This window comes from Pseudophryne corroboree, chromosome 1 (assembly GCF_028390025.1).
Source record: "Pseudophryne corroboree isolate aPseCor3 chromosome 1, aPseCor3.hap2, whole genome shotgun sequence".
Classification (NCBI taxonomy): domain Eukaryota; kingdom Metazoa; phylum Chordata; class Amphibia; order Anura; family Myobatrachidae; genus Pseudophryne; species Pseudophryne corroboree.
Genome location: NC_086444.1, coordinates 314,720,319 through 314,744,214, shown reverse-complemented (window position 1 = coordinate 314,744,214; position 23,896 = coordinate 314,720,319). Strand labels below are relative to the sequence as shown.

The window sequence follows — 23,896 nt, the reverse complement described above, 5'->3', positions numbered from 1 at the left end:
CACTCTAAAATCCGAGAATTCATTTTACAGTAATACTAACTTTTAATATACCGGACCCTTGAAAGATCAAGTCTTCTATGTAAAGAATTTACCAATAATCTATAGCCCGACGGGGACTTGAACCCCTAACTCTATCTATATATATATGCGGATGTATGTATATTAGAGACATCTAAATGCCATATGAAAGCGGGATATAGATTATATACAGTGCATGTGACAGGGTCTAAAATAATAAAGAAAAAGGACTGACCCGGAAACATGCATTCATTTAATTTATTTTCAAAGAAGAAATGAAAATGCTAAAACCTGAATACGTAGGATATGATTACCCGGCTAATGTGAGGTGGAGGAAAATAGTGGGATTTATATTTCACATAATACTTAAGAACTCATACCGGCATAAAGATAGAATTATTTCTCATACAGATACCGGGGCATAATGAGAGAGAAACCCCGTTCCAAATCGACATAACATTGTTTATATCTAGACGCCACGATTGGACGAGGACGTCACATGCCCGAACAGGAAAACATCTGATTGGCGGGCGGATATATGTGACGCGTTGAGTCATAGCCGCACTTTGATTGGTAAGCGGCATATGACGCTCCGGGCCGTAGCCGCAATATGATTGGCAGGCGGCATTGGAGCTTTGAACTCATAATGCTGATTGGGCAGCACGAATCTGATTTAAACATGTCCACGGGAAAGCGCTCTTGTTGCTCCCTGACGAAGCTGCCATAAGTGCAGTGAAACACGCGTGTAGGGCACAGCGTGTCCACGCGTTTTTAGTGTTTGAAGCTATGATGCAACTATACTAATTGATTAGAGACGTTAGCTGGTAGTTTATTGATAAGAAAAAATAGGCTCAATAGACTGTAGCCATCTGTATCAAACACAGTTATATATGTATGTCACATCCAGACTTGCTTACATAGACTGCCACGATTAAAGACAGTCAGAAAGCTATGATGCAATTATATAAATTGACATGAGACGTCAGCTGGCAGTTTAATGAATAAAGAAAATCAGGCACAATAGATTGCAGCTATCTGTATTAAGTACAGTGACACATGCTCATACCTGCATGTCATATCCAGACCTGCTTACATAGACTGCCACGATTAAGACAGTCAGAGCCTATAGGATAGAATGTATGTAGCTGTAAAAGCATTGTGAATACCAAGCGTTTACACTACTATAATCTATATGAACAATAGTGTAGCTGCAATAGTACAGATTTTAACAGCCATTTGAAGCAAGTACTGATAAAGTAGCCTATGTTACAATAGTATCACACTGCAACAATTGGCAACATTCAGGAGCATAGCAGCTGCATGCTCTGAATAAGATACTTTAAGTGCATACATTGTAGCAAAATTCTGTCACACTAATAGACAGACTCAACAGTCTGAAGTGACTACTGCTAAAAGCAGTGCATGAATAGCTCACAAATTTCATTAATATATATTAAATATATTGTGATGCTATAACTACCAACAACGATAGACACCTTAGAATTTGGGGCACAGTGTAAATCCAAAACTCTATCCAATGATAAACACCATTAAATATCTGTAACAAAACACACATCATTCTGAGTTTAATAAATGTGGATCTAATGAATATATATATGGGTCACTATATTCTCTGATAATTTTTGATAATTTCTGATCACCCCTTTACTTATATAAGTAAATAAGACCTATCCCTTATTGTTAATTGAGAGTACTATGCATGAGAATCAGCTTGTTTAAAATTTAAAAACTAAAACTATTATACAGTATAATAACATCATCAGCTAAATGGTATGGCTAATATCTGAAGCATAAGGAATAAACCGTACTGATAAACGGTCTGTTTTGGAAGTATAATTGGGGCTGCAATACCCCTAATATAAGCAGTATCTGTGAAATATGTGTAATATAGTTGGACACCATGGCTAATATTTGATGTATAAGGAATAAACCGTATTGATAAACGGTCTGCTTTGGAAGTACAATTGGGGCTGCAATACCCCTAACACAAGCAGTATCCTTGAAATCTGTGTAACACGGGTGGACATCATATATACAAATAACATCACTGTATAAGACAGTTGTTCTCTAACTAGTACAATTGGGGCTGCAACACCCCTAACACAAGCAGTATCTTTGAAATCTGTGTAACACAGGTGGACACCATATATACAAATAACATCACTGTATAAGACAGTTGTTCTTTATATAAGCAGGGAATAATATACTCTCTGAAGCTGTATGTTTTCATGCATAGATACCCCAATAATATTGACAGCCAATGTGAGAGGCTCTCAATATATCAGAAATAGATTCTAAGAGGATCAGATCTGTGAGTATATCCACAGATGACCTATAGTCACCATAAATAACAAAAGTGAGGAACTTGAAGTTTCACCTTATATACGATCCCAAAGTGTTTGGAATTCAAAACAATAGACACAGACATCTTAGATTCAAATAGTGGTCGACATTATATGTATGTACCGACACTGTTGATGTTGACAGTGGCCGAATAACATTGGATGGATGTAGAAACATTGATGGTGTCTGTACCAATATAGTAACCCCCGAATACTAAGACATACTTGCAAACACACGTGGACACGCTTTTTAAAATCTTTATTTACACATTTTCAATCTTTTGTTTAGATTCACTTACCTGTTTGTCTGTGATTTTAATTCTATGTTTCACTGTAGTTGGGAATGAATTAATCATATTCATATTTTAATACATATCTAATAAAGGCTATTTTTTAGAATTAATAAATTTTTCTGTGCGTCGACAATACAGAATCCCCTCTTCTTTTTCTCCTAAACAGTCTTGATAAACTGTAGTTGACTGCACCCCCTAATTTCAATTCATATTGTGTATAATATAAAATAGGGGTTATACAAGTGAGTGTATGGTGATGAATCATATACATTCACTCAAGATCATTATAACACTGATTGTTTGAGTGTGCGGATATCCAGTTCTGTGTAAAATAAACTCTGAAAAGGCAGCTTAAGGCAGCCACCTGTAAAGTGCCTGCACATACTGCAAGGCACCAACTTACAAACTGAGCTCACTGGCATGGAGGCAGGGTTATAGAGGAGGCGGCACTCTGCATCTTGGGAACAGTCAAAAACTTTGAGCCTGTTGGTGCCTAGGATCAAGATCCTACTCTACACCCCGGTGTTAATCCTTGTGGAGCCCAGTGTACCCCGCAGCAGAAAGACAGCTTTTCAGCAGCCCTCCACACGCTTATCCGTCGGCTCCTTGAGAGAAGTGACGGTAGTGACAGGCAGAGCAGATGACACCACCAGCCAAGCGATTTGCGAGTCCACCGGCGGTGGTGTTTCCCAATTTTTACTCAATTCTGCCGCAAGGGGATAGCGGGCTAGCATCTTCTTGTGCAGGGGTGAATTTCTTTCCCGGGTTCTCCCAGGATTCCTGACGTATGTGAACCAAGTGGTCAGAATGAGGTAAAACCAATTTAGTAACCTTCTGACGTTTGAACCTGTCCAGTTTCTTAGATGTAGTAGCAGACTCAGGATCATCATCAATCTGAAGAATGAGCCTGACAGCCTCCAAGAGATCAGGAACATCCACCTGTGAAACAGATTCCCCATCAGAAACGTCATGATCAGAGTCTGTGGGGTCAGTATACACGCCATCTTCATCGGAAGAGGTATCCGGAACATGCGTGGATTGAGAGGTAGTAACAGCCCACTTAGAGAACTTCTTAGGTGTAATCTTCGGCGGGCGAGGGTCAGGAATATGTTTATCCAAAGAGTTATTCAAGTGCTGTAACTGAGTGGATTAACCGCAGGGACCATATAAGGCTGATAATGCACAACGGGTCCCATTGGGGGCGCAAGTCTAGTTACCAGCGTAGTCAGTAAATTAGAAAAGGCAGCCCAAGGCGGGCCCTGATGTGTACCCGTTGTTACAAACTGACTGGGGGGGTACAGAACCCCCAAAACCTGAACCCTCCACAGCCATGTTACCCTCATATGCATCTGGGACATCATAACCGCGCACGGCGGAATCAGCCCCAGACTTATCGCCCCCTGTAGCTGACATAATATGAAAGCATACCTCCCAACTTTGTGTTTCTCCAAAGAGGGACACACGCGCGTTCCCGGAAAAGGGGTGTGGTCTAAAAAGGGGGCGTGGCTTCACGGGAGGACCATGTTCGCGAGCCACGCCCCGTTTTCGTCACTGAGGGGGCATGCCTAGCGCTCTGTGAGCCGCTGGCATGCCCCCTCTCCCTCTGACTCCCCTGAATAGACGCTGTGCGCATGCACACAGCGTCTATTCAACGCTGCTCTGCTAAGCAGGGCAGCGACAGACAGAGACTCCCAACTGCCCCCCCACCGCGGGACACTGCGGCCCGCGGGTGGGACAGCGGGACAGTCCCCAAAAAACGGGACTGTCCCGCGAAAATCGGGACAGTTGGGAGGTATGTGAAAGCGTAAACCACGGGCGACACAGTACAATATCAGGAGATAGAATACCTAACACAAACCCCCTATGCAGTGTGACAGCACAAACAGAGGATTTCGGAGGTAAAATGTGACTGAAAAACACAGAGAAAAATACAAATGACGTATATCATGTGAAATACCTGTATTATCTAATAACCCTGAGGCACAGAGCCTCCTCAGGTTACAGAATATAAGGATAGCAGTAGGAGTGAGATACACGGAGTAGAAATCACATAGCAGCTATACGCACACACACACAGTCACATGTACAATGCAGGAATTATGACAAACAATAAAACTGCACTGGACTAGCAATACTATCCACTGAGTAAAGCTATTTATATAAACAGATTATATCAATGCACAGTAAAACTGGATGAATATCACAGGGTACTAGTACTAAATAACCCTGAAGTATACACTTGTTCTTAACTAACACTGTCTAAACGACATGTAGAATACTTCAGTGTCCTGTAAATGCACAGCACTGATGATGCAGGCGGCTTTACAGAGGAGGCATCACCCTGCAGTCCCAGAATCAGCGCAGCTGTGAGTAATGGCGCCCAAGCGCTGACAGGGAGTGAGGGAAACCGAGAGATGCAGCTCCAGGGCGGGAACATTTACTCTAAATGGCGCCCAGGGGCTGGGGGAGGGGCTACAGGCCAGAGCATTATCCCCTTGCTGGACTTCACCACTGGGTGCTGCGGGCCTTAATAAAATGGATTATAGCCTAATTCGACCTGTGCCCTTGCCCTGTTGGTCTAGTGGGGTCCCTGTACGGCCACAGTGCCCACGCCAGGGCATGCGGCCCGCCTCCTAATGGCCGCGCCGGATCGCGATTTCCAGCGGGTCCCGCCTGGGGGACCCTTTTACCTCCTCCCTGAGTGCGGCCACGCGATCCCGGAGAACTTCGGTTAGTGTGTGTGCCTTGGGTGAAGAACCAGAGCCTCCGCTGTAAGTACCCGGCAACCAGGGACGCGGGAGTATACAGCGCCGCTGGGGGAGGTGATGGAGCTGCAGCAGGAGATATCAGAATGATATCTAGCACTAGAGTGTCTCTGCTGCAGCCCTTGAAGTCTGGGCCGTCTTAACAGCAGTGTAGGCCCCTGGGCACAGCAGTGCACTGGGCCCCCTACCCATCCTCCAGCGATACATCGGTAGGGGTGGGGGTGCTATCAGCGACAGCTTTGATGTCCCGCTGGCGGTAGGGCGTGTTCTGTCTTCAGCTCAGCATGTAGGACCTGGAGCAGTAATTTCTGCTAATTACTCCTTTACTGCACAGATGGGGCTAAACTGTAGAAGGGGGCATTGGGCTGAATGAAATGGCCCTGGTACATGAATTCCAGGGTGATAGGAGGTGTTTAATACGTAGGGGAGGAGAGGATAGTGGAGTGGGCTTAATATTTATCATTTTCCTGTGGGATGGCAGCTTGCTTGACTGCAGATATCTCAAGTTCCTGAAAATATATTTCTTAGCTTTGAATGGGATAAAAAACTAGAGAGTTCCGCCTTTCAGAAGGTTCTGGGGACTTGGGAATCAGAGTTCAGGAGCCAGAGAAATTCACCAACGAAAATCTAAAACTGCATATTAGACGTGTGGAGCTGGAGCAGGGACCAGCTGCTTGAAGTCTGAGATCTCTGGTTCTGGGCATAGTAGAGACAACCTGCCAATGTCTTCTAAAAGGGGAGAGTCTCAGCTTTTGAGTTATATCCTCATAAAAACTCTAAGTCAGACAGAACCCGAGATATGTGGCTGGGAAGAGCAATTAACTGGCTTGGATGGGGACCACTGCTTTCCAGTTGGATATCTCCGGTTCTCCAAGGCCGATTTTAAAAAATCTGGTACCCCTGGAAAGAGGGGACCCTCAGCTATCAGTCTAGGGCCCTTATACTCTTGGGGCCCTTGGGAAAGAGCCCATTGAGCCCATATGAAAAGACGGCCCTGCTTGAAGTCTTCTATCTTCTTTAAAATAGCTCTTCTTAGGGCTGCTGGAGCAGCCCTGCCTGCACTGCAGGCACCAACTTACAAACTGAGCTCCTGTGCACGGAGGCAGGGTTATAAAGGAGACAGCGCTGAGCATCTTGGGAACAGTCAAAGCTTTTAGCCTGTTGGTGTCTCGGATCAAGATCCTACTCTACACCCCGATGTTATTCCCTGTGGAATACCAGTGTACCCTGCTGCAAAGAGAGAGATGTTGCAAAAGCTGGGGCAGAGAGAGATTATGCAGCAACTGGGGCAGAGAGAGGTGCTGCAGCAGCTGGGCTAGACAGAGAGAGGTGCTGCAGCAGGGGATGAAGAGAGTGGTGCTGCAGGACAGAAGTAACCCTGTTGCACAGCAATAAGTACACAGTGAACCATATAAAAAGGACATGTGCCGGCTTTCAGTATATCCTGCTGTCGCCTCTGGCCTAGTCTCAGAGTGCAAGTCAGTGTGTGTCCCCTCTGCTCCTCCTGCTCTGCGACTGGCTGTACAGTGGTCTGCGGTATAGCAGGGCGAGGGGAAGGGGAAGGGGAGGGGGGGCGCTGGGGTGGAGAGCGCACCCTCTATCTTTTCTGGCAAGCCACCCTCGCTAAACCTCTGCCTTTGAGACAGCAAAGCACTGCAACAGCCTGGATTTAACATCAGCACTGCTAAGAGAACATCACGGTCCACCCAGCTAGACAACAACCTCCTGGCAGATCCGTGAGCCGCAGTGCCGGTAACCTGTATAATAATGTATTAATAAAGCCCTTGGAGAGGGACTGTATCAAATCCCTCTGGTTACGGCTAAAAGCCGTGTGGTAAGAAGTTGGCTAACTCCGACTAACAAACACACATAAGGCTTTGCAGATAAGTGCTTTATTAAAACCTTGGCTGTGAGAACTATCTATGCCTAAACTAATATTAAGCTGTCTAAATGAATACTAATCATTACAGACTAATTACACCAATCTGCAGGCTTAATGCTGCTTTGAATTAAATTATGGGCGGCTACTAACTGCATGCTGTTGCTTGATCTGGATAGGGTGGAAATAGATCCTATGGCAAGCGCAGTGAGCCACCGAGCCTGCAGTGTGGTGAGAGCAGCGAGCCTGCAAGGGGACTCATTGCGCTCACCCCACTGCCGGCATTCTGGCGGGCGGGATGCCGCTGTTGGGATGACAGCCAGCATCCCGTCAGCTGGTAAATTATACTGAATCCATATATAAACATTACTTACAGAATTATATATATTGTGCTCTCAGCCAGTCTACAGGGACTGGAGCCCGCAATTAATTGGCTGGGCTCCAGCTACGCTGTGATACAGCTGTTGTAGCATGCAGAATCAGCGTTCACCGAAGGGTGCCATCTTACAGTCCAGCAGCAGCGGGTGCACTGTTGTTTGCTGCAGTGCAGGCTGAGAGGTACCAGGCGGGAGCCGCACTGTTCCCTATTGCAGGTGTTAGCAGAGCTTCTGGGACAGAGCGGATTTATTCTGCGGCAGCAGTAAATGCGCCGCACAGCTCTGTTGGAAGAGCAGCAGTCACACTTGGATCCTGCTGCGAACCAGACAAGTGCTGCTGTACATGCAGCTGCTCCTTCATAGCTTGAAACCCAGAGGCAGGCATCTCCGCTGAGTTACACCCCTGCAAGCAGCGCTCCTTCTTTTGTGTTTGAGATTGCTACATACATAGTACACTAATACCCCTTTCACGTCGCACAAATAACCCAGTATCGACAATCTGCAATCTAATTTGCAGTGTAAAAATAAAGCAGCCAGTATTTACCCTGCACAGAAATAAAATAACCCACCCAAATCTAACTCTATCTGCACATGTTATATCTGCCTCCCCTGCAGTGCACATGGTTTTGCCCAACTGCTAAAAAAAATCCTGCTGCGATCAACTTGGAATTACCTCCATAGTTTCTAAGGGGCATTATCCCACATACTGTTATGAGTAGGTTAAATGTTAAGTCTGGCACATATAGACATTGTTTTTTATATTTATGATCATGGTGTGTTATATATGCATTGATAAGCTTTGGATGGCTGCACTATACACTTGGTTTAAATAACCTGTTGTCGTTTGTATCTTGAGGGTAGATTTACTAACGTGTCTAAAGATGAATACACACTTACCTAATTTTTTCCCTCCTGAGCGATATAGTTTACTATATCGCCCAGTGTGTATGCAGCTGACAATGGCCGAAGCACGGCCCTGCGTGTTGTTTGTTGTTAACGACCCTCGGTGTCGACCGTACAAGCAGCTCAATTTGGACTCATCGTCCAAAGATGCATGTACAGCCCGGCCGCAGTCGCTCACGGAGCACATCGCCTAGTGTGTACACACCTTATAACAAAAGTTATGTTACTCATAGCAGCCACAGAAATGTAGCAATAGAGAAATGATAGCTAGATACTGATTGGTTGCTATGAGCAACAACATTATTTGGCCAGGGAATAATTGTATGTGTATGTTCATATGGGATCCGGTCTCTAAGTCGACAATGTCTAGGTCGACCACTATTGGTCGATAGTAACTAGGTCGACAGGGTGTCTAGGTCAACAGGGTCTTTAGGTCGACAGGTCAAAAGGTCGACATGAGTTTTTAAAAAAAATAATCTTTTTTTGAACCTTTTCATACTTAACGATCCACGTGGACAACGATTGGAATGGTAATCTGTGCCGAGTGAAGCGAGGCACCTTGCCCGAAGCATGGTGAGCGAAGCGAGCCATGGAGGGGACACGGTGCACTAATTGGGGTTCCCGGTCACTCTATGAAGAAAACGACACCAAAAAACCATAAAAAACTCATGTCGACCTTTTGACCTGTCGACCTAGACATTGTCGACCTTCAATACCACACCCGTTCAAATGTTTGAGAAAGATCAATAATTAAAAAAAAAACTGCATTTACCACATCAGCTAAATTCAAGTTTGCATGGTTAACAACTGGTACATGCGTGTTAATGAGTAAACTTCTTTTCAGCAGTGAGTGCAGGATCTGATATGTACTCTCTTTCCAGGCTTCATATTTGTTATCCTCATATGCCTTCATTCTTCTTGCCACTTCCAAATATTTTGCCTTTGCCTGAGAAACAACAGAAACACATATAAGAACAGATTGCAATTGTCCAACGGTGGTGATAATGGGTGATCAGTGGGGGTAATTCCAAGTTGATTGCAGCAGGAAATTTTTTAGCAGTTGGGCAAAACCATGTGCACTGCAGGGGGGGCAGATATAACATTTGCAGAGAGAGTTAGATTTGGGTGGGTTATTTTGTTTCTGTGCAGGGTAAATACTGGCTGCTTTATTTTTATACTGCAATTTAGATTGCAGATTGAACTCACCACACCCAAATCTATCTCTCTCTGCACATGTTATATCTGCCCCCCCTGCAGTGCACATGGTTTTGCCCAACTGCTAAAAAATTTCCTGCTGCGATCAACTTGGAATTACCCCCTGTATGTACTAAGAGATCATAGGCTGATTCTGAGTTGAGGGCAAAGGAAAAATAAACACTTAATTTTTACACCTGGAACAAACCATTTTTTTAATGCAAGGGGTGCAATTTTTTTCATGCAGGGTAAATACTGGCAGCTTGCTATGTAGCCCACACATACTGGGCAGCTTTATTTTTATACTTCACAATTTAGATTAGCGTTTGGACATGCCCCTCTGCACATTTTACTTCTGCTTCCCCTGCAAAGTTGGGATGTGACCATCTGCATCTCTCTGCACATTTTACTTGTGCTTCACCTGCAGTTTGGACACGCCCCTCTGCATCTCTCTGCACATTTTACTTCTGCTTCCCCTGCAGAGTTTGGACATGCCCCTCTGTATCTCTTTGCACATTTTACTTCTGCTTCACCTGTAGAGTTTGGACATGGCCCTCTGCACATTTTATTTTTGCTTCCCCTGCAGAGTTTGTACATGCGCCTCTGCATCTCTCTGCACATTTTAGTTCTGCTTAACCTGCAGAGTTGGGATGTGACCATCTGCATCTCTCTGCACATTTTACTTGTGCTTCACCTGCAGTTTGGACACGCCCCTCTGCATCTCTCTGCACATTTTACTTCTGCTTCCCCTACAGAGTTTGGACATGCCCCTCTGTATCTCTTTGCACATTTTACTTCTGCTTCACCTGCAGAGTTTGGACATGGCCCTCTGCACATTTTATTTTTGCTTCCCCTGCAGAGTTTGTACATGCGCCTCTGCATCTCTCTGCACATTTTAGTTCTGCTTAACCTGCAGAGTTTGGACATGCTCCTCTGCACATTTTAGTTCTGCTTAACCTGCAGAGTTTGGACATGCCCCTCTGAACATTTTAGTTTTGCTTCCCCTGCAGAGTTCAGACATGCCACTCTGCATCTCTCTGCACATTTTATTTCTGCTTCTCCTGCAGAGTTCGGACATGCCCCTCTGCATCTCTCTGCACATTTTATTTCTGCTTCCCCTGCAGAGTTCGGACATGCCCCTCTGCATCTCTCTGCACATTTTATTTCTGCTTCTCCTGCAGAGTTTGGGCATGCCCCTCTGCCTCTCTTTGCACATTTTACCTCTGCTCCACCTGCAGTGCAACATGATTTTACCAAGGTGCAAAGTTATTTACTTTTTTTGCTTGTTCCCAACTCACAAGCAGACACATTATGGCTATCAATATATTATATAAAGGGTTTTCCATTTTTTGGGACACCACCACTGTTTAGTGGTCCCCTGTAAAGTAATTCAGTGGTGGTTCTTCAAGAGATACAACACAGATTTATTGGGAGTGATTCTGAGTCAGTAAATTTTACAATGTAAGGGCTGCAAATATAGATTTTTATTTTGTTACACGATGGATACATACTGGCTGCTTTTGCAAGTAGCATGCTGGTAATCCATGCTTTTACATACCTCCCAACTGTCCCAATTTCCATGGCACAGTCACGATTTTCTGGGACTGTCCTGCTGTCCCACACGTGGGGTGCAGTGTCCCGCGTTGGGGGGATGGGGCAGTTGGGAGGCTCCTGTCATCGCTGTCCTGCTTAGCAGAGCAGCGGAGAATAGACGCTGTGCGCATGCTATGGGCATTTTAGTCCATTTAAAAACCATCAACTTTTTTACAAGGTCTAGGACAGTTAATTGTTTAGACCCGAGCAATAAATTACTAGTGTTTCATCACAGAAAACCATAAAGTTGGTCAGATCATGAGTGAAATTGTATTGTAGGGAGCAAATACTGTGATTACACTCAAGGTATGCATGTTCTCCAGAGTCTCCTACATGCCTGGATGGATCTGGACCAATCTTGGTACACAAACCCTTCATTGTCCAACTTGAAATACAGGTGGGGTTTCAAATGAAAAAACCCAGGGCCCCAATCTTGAAAATGCATATAGAAAAAGTATTGGTCTATTTCTGTTGTCTGTCTGTGAGGTCATGCTGTGATGTCATAATGGTGGCAACTGCCTATATCAGGACTTTGCTGCTGTCCTTTCTCATACTCCTCCAGAGACACTCATAGATCACCAGCAGTAGGCGATATCACAGAAAAAGCTACTTACATAAGGTTAGTGACTTGGATTGTGATTAATGAGTCAGAGGAAAATATAAATTATCAACAGATATCCAAACCCTTCATCATCCTACTTAAAATACTGGAAGGGATTCAACTACCATGAATCAGTGACATGCAGTGAGGTAGATGAGGCAGAGCCTTTCCTGTCATACTAACGTATACGCCAGAGTTTTCATTAAACAAAGTATATGAAAAATACAAAGAATATATTATAAAGATCTTCTTTATATTATTCTAATAATTTTATAGTCTGGAGTAAAAAGTCTATGGCAAGTGAGGCACTGCCTACCTTTTCCGCACATTTCTGATCAAAACTCAGTAAATCTCCAGCAATATATACTGCTGCACCTGTGTATAATGCCCACATGAACCCCTTGGCCCATTTATTGTGTGTTATTAAATCTGGCTGTGGAACTAGCCAATGTGTATCCTGAGCCATTTACCTCACCGCACGTCCCTGGTATGTATGTATGTATGTATGTATGTATGTTCTTCATCATAGACTCCTACATGGCTTGATGGTTCTGAACCAAACTTGGTACACAAACCCTTCATAATCCAACTTAAAATTCTAGTTTCAAGTTAAAAAAAAATCCACCCATTGCGTGGCCAGGGCCCATATCACAAAAATGCATATAGAAAATGCATTGGTTTGTTTGTGTGTCTGTGTGGTTAGCTAGTCCTGACCAGTCTGGTGGAGTCTGTGAAGTCATGCTGTGATGTCATAATGGTAACAACTGCCTACATCAGGACTTTGTTGCAGCTGCTGCTGCCCTTTCTCAAACTCCTCCAGAGCCCTAGAAACACACAGCTCACAAGCAGGCGATATCACCGGAAAAGCTACTCATATAAGGTTAGTGATTGGACAAAGACTTAGTGCAATGCGGAGGCAGCAGACTTGAAGTGTGATTAAGGAGAGTCAAAGGAAGATAGTAATTACTGACAATTACACAAACCCTTCATTATCCAACTTCAAATACTGGCAGGGTTTCCACTAAAAAAAAACCCCACCCTTTTTGGGGAAAGGACCATATCTATCTATCTATATTATATATATATATATATATATATATATATATATATATAAAAAACCTTTTTCAAGACAGGCTGTACATCAAATTTAAGAAGTTCAACAGTCACTTGGGTGTATAATACATCTGTGGCTCACTTAGCGACCATCTTTGAAATCACATCTTCCTCACATAGAGCAGAGTAATGAACATTCAAAATAGATTACACTGATCATCTCCATGTTTAAGACCAGATGCAGCCACCAATGCTTCAAGATCATAAACATAAGCTTTGCTCAAACAGCTTCAGTCTGCTTGTGGCTGCACACAATGTGTGCTCTATGTGAGGAAGATGTGATTTCAAAGATGGTTGCTAAGTGAAATTATTTAAAGCGAGAGTGCACCCTCCACCGAGTGGAATTTGCGGTATCCAAGTGGACCGGACCACGGCCTATTGGGAGCACCCGTCAAAGTGATCTAGCATGAGATGAGAGTTCGGGACATTGTGTGGGTATATCTATCTATAGTATATACATATTTATGTATGTATGTATGTATGTAGGTACAAACTTCCCAAAGTGGTAATAATATAGGATACCAGAAGACAAAGTAGGAAGTTGGGGTTGGTCGGACCTTGCGGCAGATAGCGCCAACCAAAATTGTGATCCAGAGAGCCTGTTCTGGGCCTTTCACTGGATTTGGAAGAAGAATTTTATGGCTTAAATACTCTAATCTTGTCACTTTGGTCCAACTCAACTCTTGCTTTATCCATTGTTGCCACCCCCCACCCAGTTGAATCAAATTTCTCATTCACCTACAATGCACTTGAGTACGCTTCTCCATCCTACATCTTCACCTTCTCCACACACACTCCATCTCTCCACTACTTTAACAACCAGTTATTCTTATTCCTCTTGATTCCACTTCAGTCTTTATGATTTTTCTCCCGCTGTTATGGTATGTCATTATACTCTCAGACTTTCCCCTAGTTTCTCAACTTTTAAAGCTAACTTATTCAATTAAGGCCATCATCCCTCATCTTAACTCTCCAGGATCCAAATCTTATCCCTTTTTTTCTCCACATCCACCAATTATTACGTAGAATGTAAGCTCTAGTAAGCAGATCCTTCTCTTTCTCTTTTCTCTAAGTAATTATATAATTTCTAAGTTGTAAGTATATAATGGTTTTTATATCAATTTGTGTTTCTGTCTGAAATCTTGTTGAATGTTCTATGCCTATGTATGGTATTGCAGAACCCTTATGTTGTCTTATAGATAAAAGTATTAAAGACGACAGAAGAAGATAGAGGAAAGCGACAGTAGAAGACAACGACAGAAGAAGACAACGATGACAGAACAAGAAAGAAGAAGTAAGAAAAAGAGAGACAAAAAAGAAAGAAAAGAAGCAGAAAAAAAAGCATGAAAAAGAAAGAAAAATTAAAGAAAAATGAAAGAAGAAAGAAAAAGGAAAGCAGAAAGATAAAGTTAAGAAGAAAGAAAATAATGTTTCTATGCCTATGTATGGTATTGCAGAACCCTTATATTGTCTTATAGATAAAAGTATTAAAGACGACAGAAGAAGATAGAGGAAAGCGACAGTAGAAGACAACGACAGAAGAAGACAATGATGACAGAACAAGAAAGAAGAAGCAAGAAAAAGAGAGACAAAAAAAGAAAGAAAAATGAAAGAAAGAAAGAAAGAAAGAAAGTATTAAAGACGACAGAAGATAGAAGAAAGCATCAGAAGACAACAACAGAAGAAAACAACCGATGACAGACAGAACAAGAAAGAAGAAGCAAGATAGAGACAAAAAAAAGAAGCCGAAAAAAGCATGAAGAAAAAGAAACAAAAATGAAAGAAAGAAAGATTAATGAAAGAAGCAGAAAGATAAAGGTAAGAAGATAGAAAATAATGTTTATATGCCTATATATGGTATTGCAGAACCCTTATGTTGTCTTATAGATAAAAGTATTAAAGACGACAGAAGAAGATAGAGGAAAGCGACAGCAGAAGACAACAACAGAAGACAACGATGACAGACAGAACAAGAAAGAAGAAGCAAGAAAAAGAGAGACAAAAAAGAAAGAAAGAAAGAAAGAAAGAAAGAAAGAGAAAGAAAGAAAGAAAGAAAAGAAAAAAGCAGAAAAAAATCATGAAGAAAAAGAAAGAAAAATGTAAGAAGAAAAATGAAAGAAGAAAGAAAGAAAAAAGAAAGAAGCAGAAAGATAAAGGTAAGAAGAAAGAAAATAATGTTTCTATGCCTATGTATGGTATTGCAGAACCCTTATGTTGTCTTATTGATAAAAATATTAAAGACGAAAGAAGAAGATAGAAGAAAGCAACAGAAGAAGACAACAACAGAAGACAACGATGACAGACAGAACAAGAAAGAAGCAAGAAAAAGAGACAAAAAAGAAAGAAGCAGAAAAAAAGCATGAAGAAAAAGAAAGAAAAATGAAAGAAAGAAAATGAAAGAAGAAAAAAGAAAGATGCAGAAAGATAAAGGTAAGAAGAGAGAAAATAATGTTTCTATGCCTATGTATGGTATTGCAGAACCCTTATGTTGTTTTATTTATAAAAGTATTAAAGATGACAGAAGAAGATAGAATTAAGTGACAGAAGAAGACAACGACATAAGAAGACAACGATGACAGACAGAACAAGAAAGAAGAAGCAAGAAAAAGAGAGACAAAAAAGACAGAAAGAAAAGCAGAAAAAAAAAGCATAAAGAAAAAGCAAGAAAAATGAAAGCAGAAAGAAAAAAGAAAAAAAGAAAGAAGCAGAAAGCTAAAGGTAAGAAGAAAGAAAATAACGTTTCTATGGCTATGTATGGTATTGCAGAACCCTTATGTTGTCTTATAGATAAAAGTTTTAAAGATGACAGAAGAAGATAGAGGAAAGCGACAGAAGAAGACAACAACAGAAGACAGTGATGACAGACAGAACAAGAAAGAAGAAGCAAGAAAAAGAAAGAAAGAAAGAAAGAAAGAAAGAAAGAAAGAAAGAAAAGAAAAAGCATAAAAAAATCATGAAGAAAAAGAAAGAAAAATTAAAGAAGAAAAATTAAAGAAAAATGAAAGAAGAAAGAAAGAAAAAAGAAAGAAGCAGAAAGATAAAGGTAAGAAGAAAATAATGTTTCTATGCCTATGTATGGTATTGCAGAACCCTTATGTTGTCTTATTGATAAAAGTATTAAAGACGAAAGAAGATAGAAGAAAGCAACAGAAGAAGACAACGACAGAAGACAACGATGACAGACAGAACAAGAAAGAAGAAGCAAGAAAAAGAGAGACAAAAAAGAAAGAAGCAGAAAAAAGCATGAAGAAAAAGAAAGAAAAATAAAAGAAAGAAAATGAAAGAAGAAAAAAGAAAGATGCAGAAAGATAAAGGTAAGAAGAGAGAAAATAATGTTTCTATGCCTATGTATGGTATTGCAGAACCCTTATGTTGTTTTATTTATAAAAGTATTAAAGATGACAGAATAAGATAGAATTAAGTGACAGAAGAAGACAACGACAGAAGAAGACAACGATGACAGACAGAACAAGAAAGAAGAAGCAAGAAAAAGAGAGACAAAAAAGACAGAAAGAAAAGAAGCAGAAAAAAAGCATAAAGAAAAAGAAAGAAAAATGAAAGAAGAAAAATGAAAGAAAGAAAAATAGAAAGAAGCAGAAAGCTAAAGGTAAGAAGAAAGAAAATAATGTTTCTATGGCTATGTATGGTATTGCAGAACCCTTATGTTGTTTTATAGATAAAAGTATTAAAGACGACAGAAGAAGATAGTAGAAAGCGACAGAAGAAGACAACGACAGAAGACAATGATGACAGACAGAACAAGAAAGAAGAAGCAAGAAAAAGAGAGACAAAAAAAGAAAAATTGAAAGAAAGAAAGAAAAGAAAGAAGCAGAAAAAAAGTATGAAGCAAAAGAAAGAAAGAAAATGAAAGAAGAAAGAAAAAAGAAAGAAGCAGAAAGATAAAGTTAAGAAGAAAGAAAATAATGTTTCTATGCCTATGTATGGTATTGCAGAACCCTTATATTTTCTTATAGATAAAAGTATTAAAGACGACAGAAGATAGAGGAGAGCGAGAGAAGACAACGACAGAAGAAGACAACGATGACAGAACAAGAAAGAAGCAAGAAAGAGAGAGACAAAAAAAAGAAAGAAAAATGAAAGAAAGAAAAATAAAAGTGTCACTGACCTGGTTTGGGAGTGTTGTGGACTCGGGGCTTCTTCCGATGACCGGGAAGAGGAACCGCCACTGGGTCGTAGTAGAGATGGCCGGATGTAGGTCTTCCTCATGCAGGACTAAGACGGCAGGCGGGAGGCCCAGAGGAATTCTTGAAGGTCTCCTGTAAGACAAGACTTGTAGAAATACTGAAGGCTGGGGTACTGAGATATTGGAGACACTGTGGTATTGGAGGCACTGAGGTGCTGGGAGTACAGGGAGTGCAGGGAGGCCCTTGGAGGCATGGAGGTGCTTGGAGGCACGAAGGTGCTTGGGGGCACGGAGGTGTTTGGAGACACCGAGGTGCTTGGAGGGATGAGGTGCTTGGAGGCACGAGGTGCTTGGAGACACGGAGGTAACTGGAGGCACGGAGGTGCTTGGAGGCACGGAGGTGCTTGGAGGCACGGAGGTGCTTAGAGGCACGGAGGTGTTTGGAGACACCGAGGTGTTTGGAGGGATGAGGTGCTTGGAGGCACGAGGTGCTTGGAGGTAACTGGAGGCACGGAGGTGCTTGGAGGCACGGAGGTGCTTGGAGGCACGGAGGTGCTTGGAGGCACGGAGGTGTTTGGAGGGATGAGGCACTTGGAGGCACGAGGTGCTTGGAGGTAACTGGAGGCACGGAGGTGCTTGGAGGCACGGAGGTGCTTGGAGGCACGGAGGTGCTTGGAGGCACGGAGGTGCTTGGAGGCACAGAGGTGCTTGGAGGCACGAGGTGCTTGGAGGCACGGAGATAATTGGAGGCACAGAGATAATTGGAGGCACGGAGATAATTGGAGGCACGGAGGTAATTGGAGGCACGGAGGTGCTTGGAGGCTCAGGATGCTTGGAGGCACAGGATGCTTGGAGGCTCAGGATGCTTGGAGGCACAGGATGCTTGGAAGCACAGGATGCTTGCAGGGACGAGGGAGCTCTGGAATCACAGCTTCCGCAGGAGAAACGAAGATACTCAGGCACCGGATCTCTGCCTGGTATCTGATTTTAAATTCCCCGTCCTAGCCTGATTGGCGGAGCAGGCAGGTGACGTCAGACCTGCTCCGCCTCCTTGCCCTCGCTTGTGATGGCGGCGTCCTTGCTTCCGGGAAGCCGCCGGAGAGCAGCGCCGACCCGCTGCTGAAGCCGGAGACCGTCAGGGGAAGAGAGGCGCCGGGCAGACCAGGCCACCCGCAGGGACAAGCGCGGTCGCCGCTGCCCGAGGTTCGTGACAGTACCCCCTCCTCCAGGAGTGGCCCCTGGACACTTCCCGGGCTTAGTCGGATGTCTGGAGTGGAAGATCCGAATCAGACGAGGAGCCGTTACTTCAGTAGCCCCAATCCAACTTCTCTCCTCAGGACCATAACCCTTCCAGTCCACCAAGTACTGTAATTTTTTATGAAGATAACGAGAGTCAAGAATAGTTTTGATTTCAAACTCCGCTCCAGCTTCTGCCACTACGGACGTTGGCCTAGGGAGTGCTGAGTGGAACCGATTCAGAATGAGGGGACGGAGTAGAGAAACATGAAAGGCGTTAGGTATTCGAAGATGGGCAGGCAAACCCAGTTTACAGACCACAGGATTTAAGACTTGTAGCACAGGGTAAGGACCGATGAACCTTGGAGCGAATTTCATGGAGGGCACCTTCAACCGGAGATTCCGTGTGGACAGCCATACCCTGTCCCCAACTTTATATTGAGGTGCGGCTTGCCGTTTCTTATCTGCGAAGAACTTGTACCGAACAGAAACCTGCTTAAGATTAGCATGAACCTTTCTCCAAATTTGTCCAAAGTGTCGTAGAGTGGACACTACAGCAGGAACCTCTATTATCGGAAGGCTTGGAAATTCCGGAACACGGGGATGGAACCCGTAGTTGACGAAAAATGGTGATTCCCCAGTGGAAGAATGAAACAAATGGTTATGGGCAAACTCCGCCCAAGGCAACAACTCCACCCAGTTGTCCTGTGAAGGAGAGAGATACAAACGAAGAAAAGTCTCTAGATCTTGATTGACTCGTTCCGTTTGCCCATTAGTTTGGGGATGATAAGCAGACGAAAACTTAAGTTTAATGTGTAGAGTTGAACAAAGGGCTTTCCAAAACCTGGCGGTGAACTGTACTCCACGGTCAGAAACAATCTCTTGTGGCAACCCATGCAAACGAAAATGTTCTCGGATAAACAATAGAGCCAGTTTCGGTGCTGTCGGGAGACCAGTCAAGGGCACAAAGTGTGCCATCTTCGAAAAACGGTCAACGATAACCCAAACGGTGTTGCAACCCTTGGAACAGGGCAAGTCAGTGATGAAGTCCATGGAAATGTGAGTCCAGGGTCTCACAGGGATAGGCAGAGGACGAAGTAACCCTGCAGGAGGCAGACGAGGAGATTTATGTTGTGTACATTGGGGACACGAATTAACGCAATCTTGTACATCCTTCCTCATGGTGTTCCACCAGTAAGACCTTTGCAGAAACTTGTACATCTTCTGAGCGCCGGGATGACCGGAAAACTTGGAGTTATGGGCCCACAGTAGTATTCCTGGGCGGAATCTAGCTGGCACGGACATTCTTCCAGGAGGAGGAGCTGGAGTAGTTAAAGCAGCAGAGACAGAAACTGGATTCAGAATTAAACCCCGCTCCGGAGGTTCATCCTCGTCTGTGGGAACTTGTGAACGAGAAAGCGCATCTGCTTTAATATTGAGAGTCCCGGCCCGGTACTTGATAATGAACGAGAATCGGGAAAAGAAAAGTGCCCATCTCGCCTGGCGAGGATTCAAGCATTGTGCGGATTTGATGTACAGCAAATTCTTGTGATCCGTGTAGATGGTAAACACATGTTTAGCCCCTTCTAGAAGATATCTCCATTCTTCCAAGGCAGATTTGATTGCCAAGAGTTCCTGGTCTCCAATAGTGTAATTTCGTTCGGCTGGAGAGAATTTACGAGAATGGAAGCCACACGGATGTAATTTTTTATCAGAGGAATACTGGGAGAGAACAGCCCCAACCCCGACTGAAGATGCATCAACTTCTAAGAAGAAGGGTTCCTCGAAATTTGGTTGTTGGAGAACTGGAGCCGTCATGAAAGCTAACTTTAAGCGAGAAAAAGCTACAATGGCTTCCGGAGGCCACAAACTAGGATTAGAACCCTTCCTCGTCAGGGCAGTAATGGGCGCAACAATGGTGGAGAAACCCTTAATGAATTTCCTGTAGTAGTTCGCAAAGCCCAGGAACCTTTGTATTGCTTTCAGGGAAAGAGGCTGAGTCCAGTCACGAATGGCCGACAACTTTTCCGGATCCATGCGAAGCTCCGTCCCCGAGATGACATAACCGAGGAACGGAATAGATGTTACTTCAAAGGTACATTTGGAAAGCTTGGCGTAGAGATGATTCTCTCGTAAACGGTGTAGCACCTCTTTGACTTGAGTCCTGTGTTCGACAAGATTCTTGGAAAAAATCAGTATGTCGTCCAGATATACCACAACGCTCTGATACAGCATATCACGAAAGATTTCGTTGACGAACCCCTGGAAAACCGCGGGAGCATTACTAAGACCAAACGGCATCACCAAGTATTCGTAATGCCCATCTCGGGTATTAAAGGCAGTCTTCCATTCATCCCCCTCTCGGATGCGTATAAGATTGTAAGCTCCTCTCAAGTCGAGTTTTGAAAAAATGCGGGCACCACGAACCCTATCAAATAACTCTGTGATTAGTGGCAAGGGGTATTTATTCTTAATAGTAATGTCGTTTAGGCAGCGGTAGTCGATGCATGGTCTCAACCCCCCGTCCTTTTTCTTCACGAAAAAGAAGCCTGCACCGGCAGGGGAGGAAGAGGGGCGAATGAATCCCTTGAGCATATTGGACTTAATATACTCCGACATGGCTTGAGTCTCGGGAAGAGACAGAGGATATGTGCGACCACGAGGTGGCGTCTTCCCTGGGACAAGGTCAATAGGGCAGTCCCAAGGCCTGTGAGGTGGTAACAGGTCAGCAGCTTGTTCCGAAAATACGTCCTTGTACCCTTGATATGCCTCCGGAATGTGCTCTTCATCCGTTTTGGAGGTAACACGGAGCGGACAAACAGGAGTAAGACAATTAGTGTGACAAAAGGGACTCCAGGACAGAATTTGTGACGACTTCCAGTCGATGTGGGGATTATGACTTTTCAGCCAAGGCATTCCAAGAACCAGATCATGAGGCATTTCTGGGATTACCAAGAGTTCCAAATCTTCCTGATGTAGAGCCCCGACCTGCAGCTTAACTGGCCCCGTGCGCCACATTATAAGACCTTTGGAAATTCTAGTCCCGTTGATAGCCGTCAGTGAAATTGGCCGCTCAATAGGCCGTAACTTTAAACCCAAACTTTGGGCACAGAAAGAAGAAACGAAGTTCCCTGCAGCTCCGGAATCCAATAGGGCTTCACAAGACCTGGAGACTGAATTGGAGACTAGAGTTACTGGAAGCAAGCAGTCCGAAGTTGGAGAAGCTTTTGTCGTAACTCCCAGCTTGACTCCTCCGGAACAAGCTAGGCCTGCCCGTTTCCCGGACGGGCTTTACAAGATTTAAGAAAATGATCTGCGGCTCCACAGTAAAGGCAGAGTTTATCCTCACGACGACGCTGTCGTTCTTCCGGAGACAGTCGGGAGCGGTTAATTTGCATGGGCTCATCTGAGCTGGGTGAGGCCACCGGCCTAGGAGTAGGATTCCGGAACCTGGAACGATCCGAACGACTACGTTCTCTTCCACGCTCCTGCATCCGAAGATCCACCTTGACGCAAAGGGAAATCAAATCTTCTAATGGATCCGGCAGATCTCTAGTAACCAGCTCATCTTTCAGCCGGTCGGAAAGACCGTTCCAGAAGGCAGCTCTCAGGGCGTCATTATTCCAGCGTAGTTCGGAAGCAATGGTCTGGAAATGAACCACGTACTGGCCCACGGAACGGGCGCCCTGCCGAACACGGAGCAAATCGGAAGAAGCAGTGGTCATTCTGCCGGGCTCGTCGAAAATCCTTCGAAAGGACGAGATGAAGTTGGTGTAGTTGGAAACCATGGGATCAGATCGTTCCCATAATGGAGACACCCAATCCAAAGCAGAACCTTCCAACAGAGAAATAATATATGCTACCTTGGACCGGTCTGTAGGAAAGTTGTGTGCAAGTAGCTCGAAATGTACCTCGCATTGGTTCAAGAAACCACGACAATTTTTGGGATTCCCATTATAGCGGGACGGAGTAGGCAACTGAAGGCGTGGAGTGACACCGGCCGATGGTTGAACATTGCTGGCAACGGCAACTGGTGCGACTACTGGAACAGGTGCCGGAATTACTGAGGCCAGAGACGCCTGAATCTGATCCAGACGCCCGGACAACTGCTGGAGGTACTGCATCACCTGGCCTTGCGCTGCTTCCTGACTTTGCACTCGAGAAGCCAGGTTCTGAATGGCACTCGAGTCCGTGTTCCGATTCCCCGAGTCCATGTGGCCTGAGTATACTGTCACTGACCTGGTTTGGGAGTGTTGTGGACTCGGGGCTTCTTCCGATGACCGGCAAGAGGAACCGCCACTGGGTCGTAGTAGAGATGGCCGGATGTAGGTCTTCCTCATGCAGGACTAAGACGGCAGGCGGGAGGCCCAGAGGAATTCTTGAAGGTCTCCTGTAAGACAAGACTTGTAGAAATACTGAAGGCTGGGGTACTGAGATATTGGAGACACTGTGGTATTGGAGGCACTGAGGTGCTGGGAGTACAGGGAGTGCAGGGAGGCCCTTGAAGGCACGGAGGTGCATGGAGGCACGAAGGTGCTTGGGGGCACGGAGGTGTTTGGAGACACCGAGGTGCTTGGAGGGATGAGGTGCTTGGAGGCACGAGGTGCTTGGAGACACGGAGGTAACTGGAGGCACGGAGGTGCTTGGAGGCACGGAGGTGCTTGGAGGCACGGAGGTGCTTAGAGGCACGGAGGTGTTTGGAGACACCGAGGTGTTTGGAGGGATGAGGTGCTTGGAGGCACGAGGTGCTTGGAGGTAACTGGAGGCACGGAGGTGCTTGGAGGCACGGAGGTGCTTGGAGGCACAGAGGTGTTTGGAGGGATGAGGCACTTGGAGGCACGAGGTGCTTGGGGGTAACTGGAGGCACGGAGGTGCTTGGAGGCACGGAGGTGCTTGGAGGCACGAGGTGCTTGGAGACACGAGGTGCTTGGAGGCACGGAGATAATTGGAGGCACGGAGATAATTGGAGGCACGGAGATAATTGGAGGCACGGAGATAATTGGAGGCACGGAGGTAATTGGAGGCACGGAGGTGCTTGGAGGCTCAGGATGCTTGGAGGCACAGGATGCTTGGAGGCTCAGGATGCTTGGAGGCACAGGATGCTTGGAAGCACAGGATGCTTGCAGGGACGAGGGAGCTCTGGAATCACAGCTTCCGCAGGAGAAACGAAGATACTCAGGCACCGGATCTCTGCCTGGTATCTGATTTTAAATTCCCCGCCCTAGCCTGATTGGCGGAGCAGGCAGGTGACGTCAGACCTGCTCCGCCTCCTTGCCCTCGCTTGTGATGGCGGCGTCCTTGCTTCCGGGAAGCCGCCGGAGAGCAGCGCCGACCCGCCGCTGAAGCCGGAGACCGTCAGGGGAAGAGAGGCGCCGGGCAGACCAGGCCACCCGCAGGGACAAGCGCGGTCGCCGCTG

General features: G+C 44.7%; 1 protein-coding gene and 1 long non-coding RNA gene across 2 annotated transcripts in view; one reads left to right on the top strand and one right to left on the bottom strand.

Annotated features, from left to right (window-relative positions):
- Window positions 1–11,763, bottom strand: part of LOC134935612 (uncharacterized) — a 90,280-nt gene extending 78,517 nt beyond the window's left edge. Inside the window, exons 1-2 of the mRNA XM_063930574.1 lie at window positions 11,605–11,763; window positions 9,371–9,544 (exon numbers count right to left, since the gene is read on the bottom strand). Coding sequence (XP_063786644.1) covers window positions 9,371–9,544; window positions 11,605–11,763 — 333 coding nt within the window. The remainder of the gene's footprint in view (window positions 1–9,370; window positions 9,545–11,604) is intronic.
- Window positions 11,764–16,123: 4,360 nt separating this feature from the next.
- On the top strand, window positions 16,124–16,901 carry LOC135067940 (uncharacterized). Its single transcript, XR_010254153.1, has 2 exons — window positions 16,124–16,413; window positions 16,490–16,901. It is a non-coding gene; the product is annotated as an uncharacterized LOC135067940 (long non-coding RNA).
- Window positions 16,902–23,896: the final 6,995 nt, after the last annotated feature.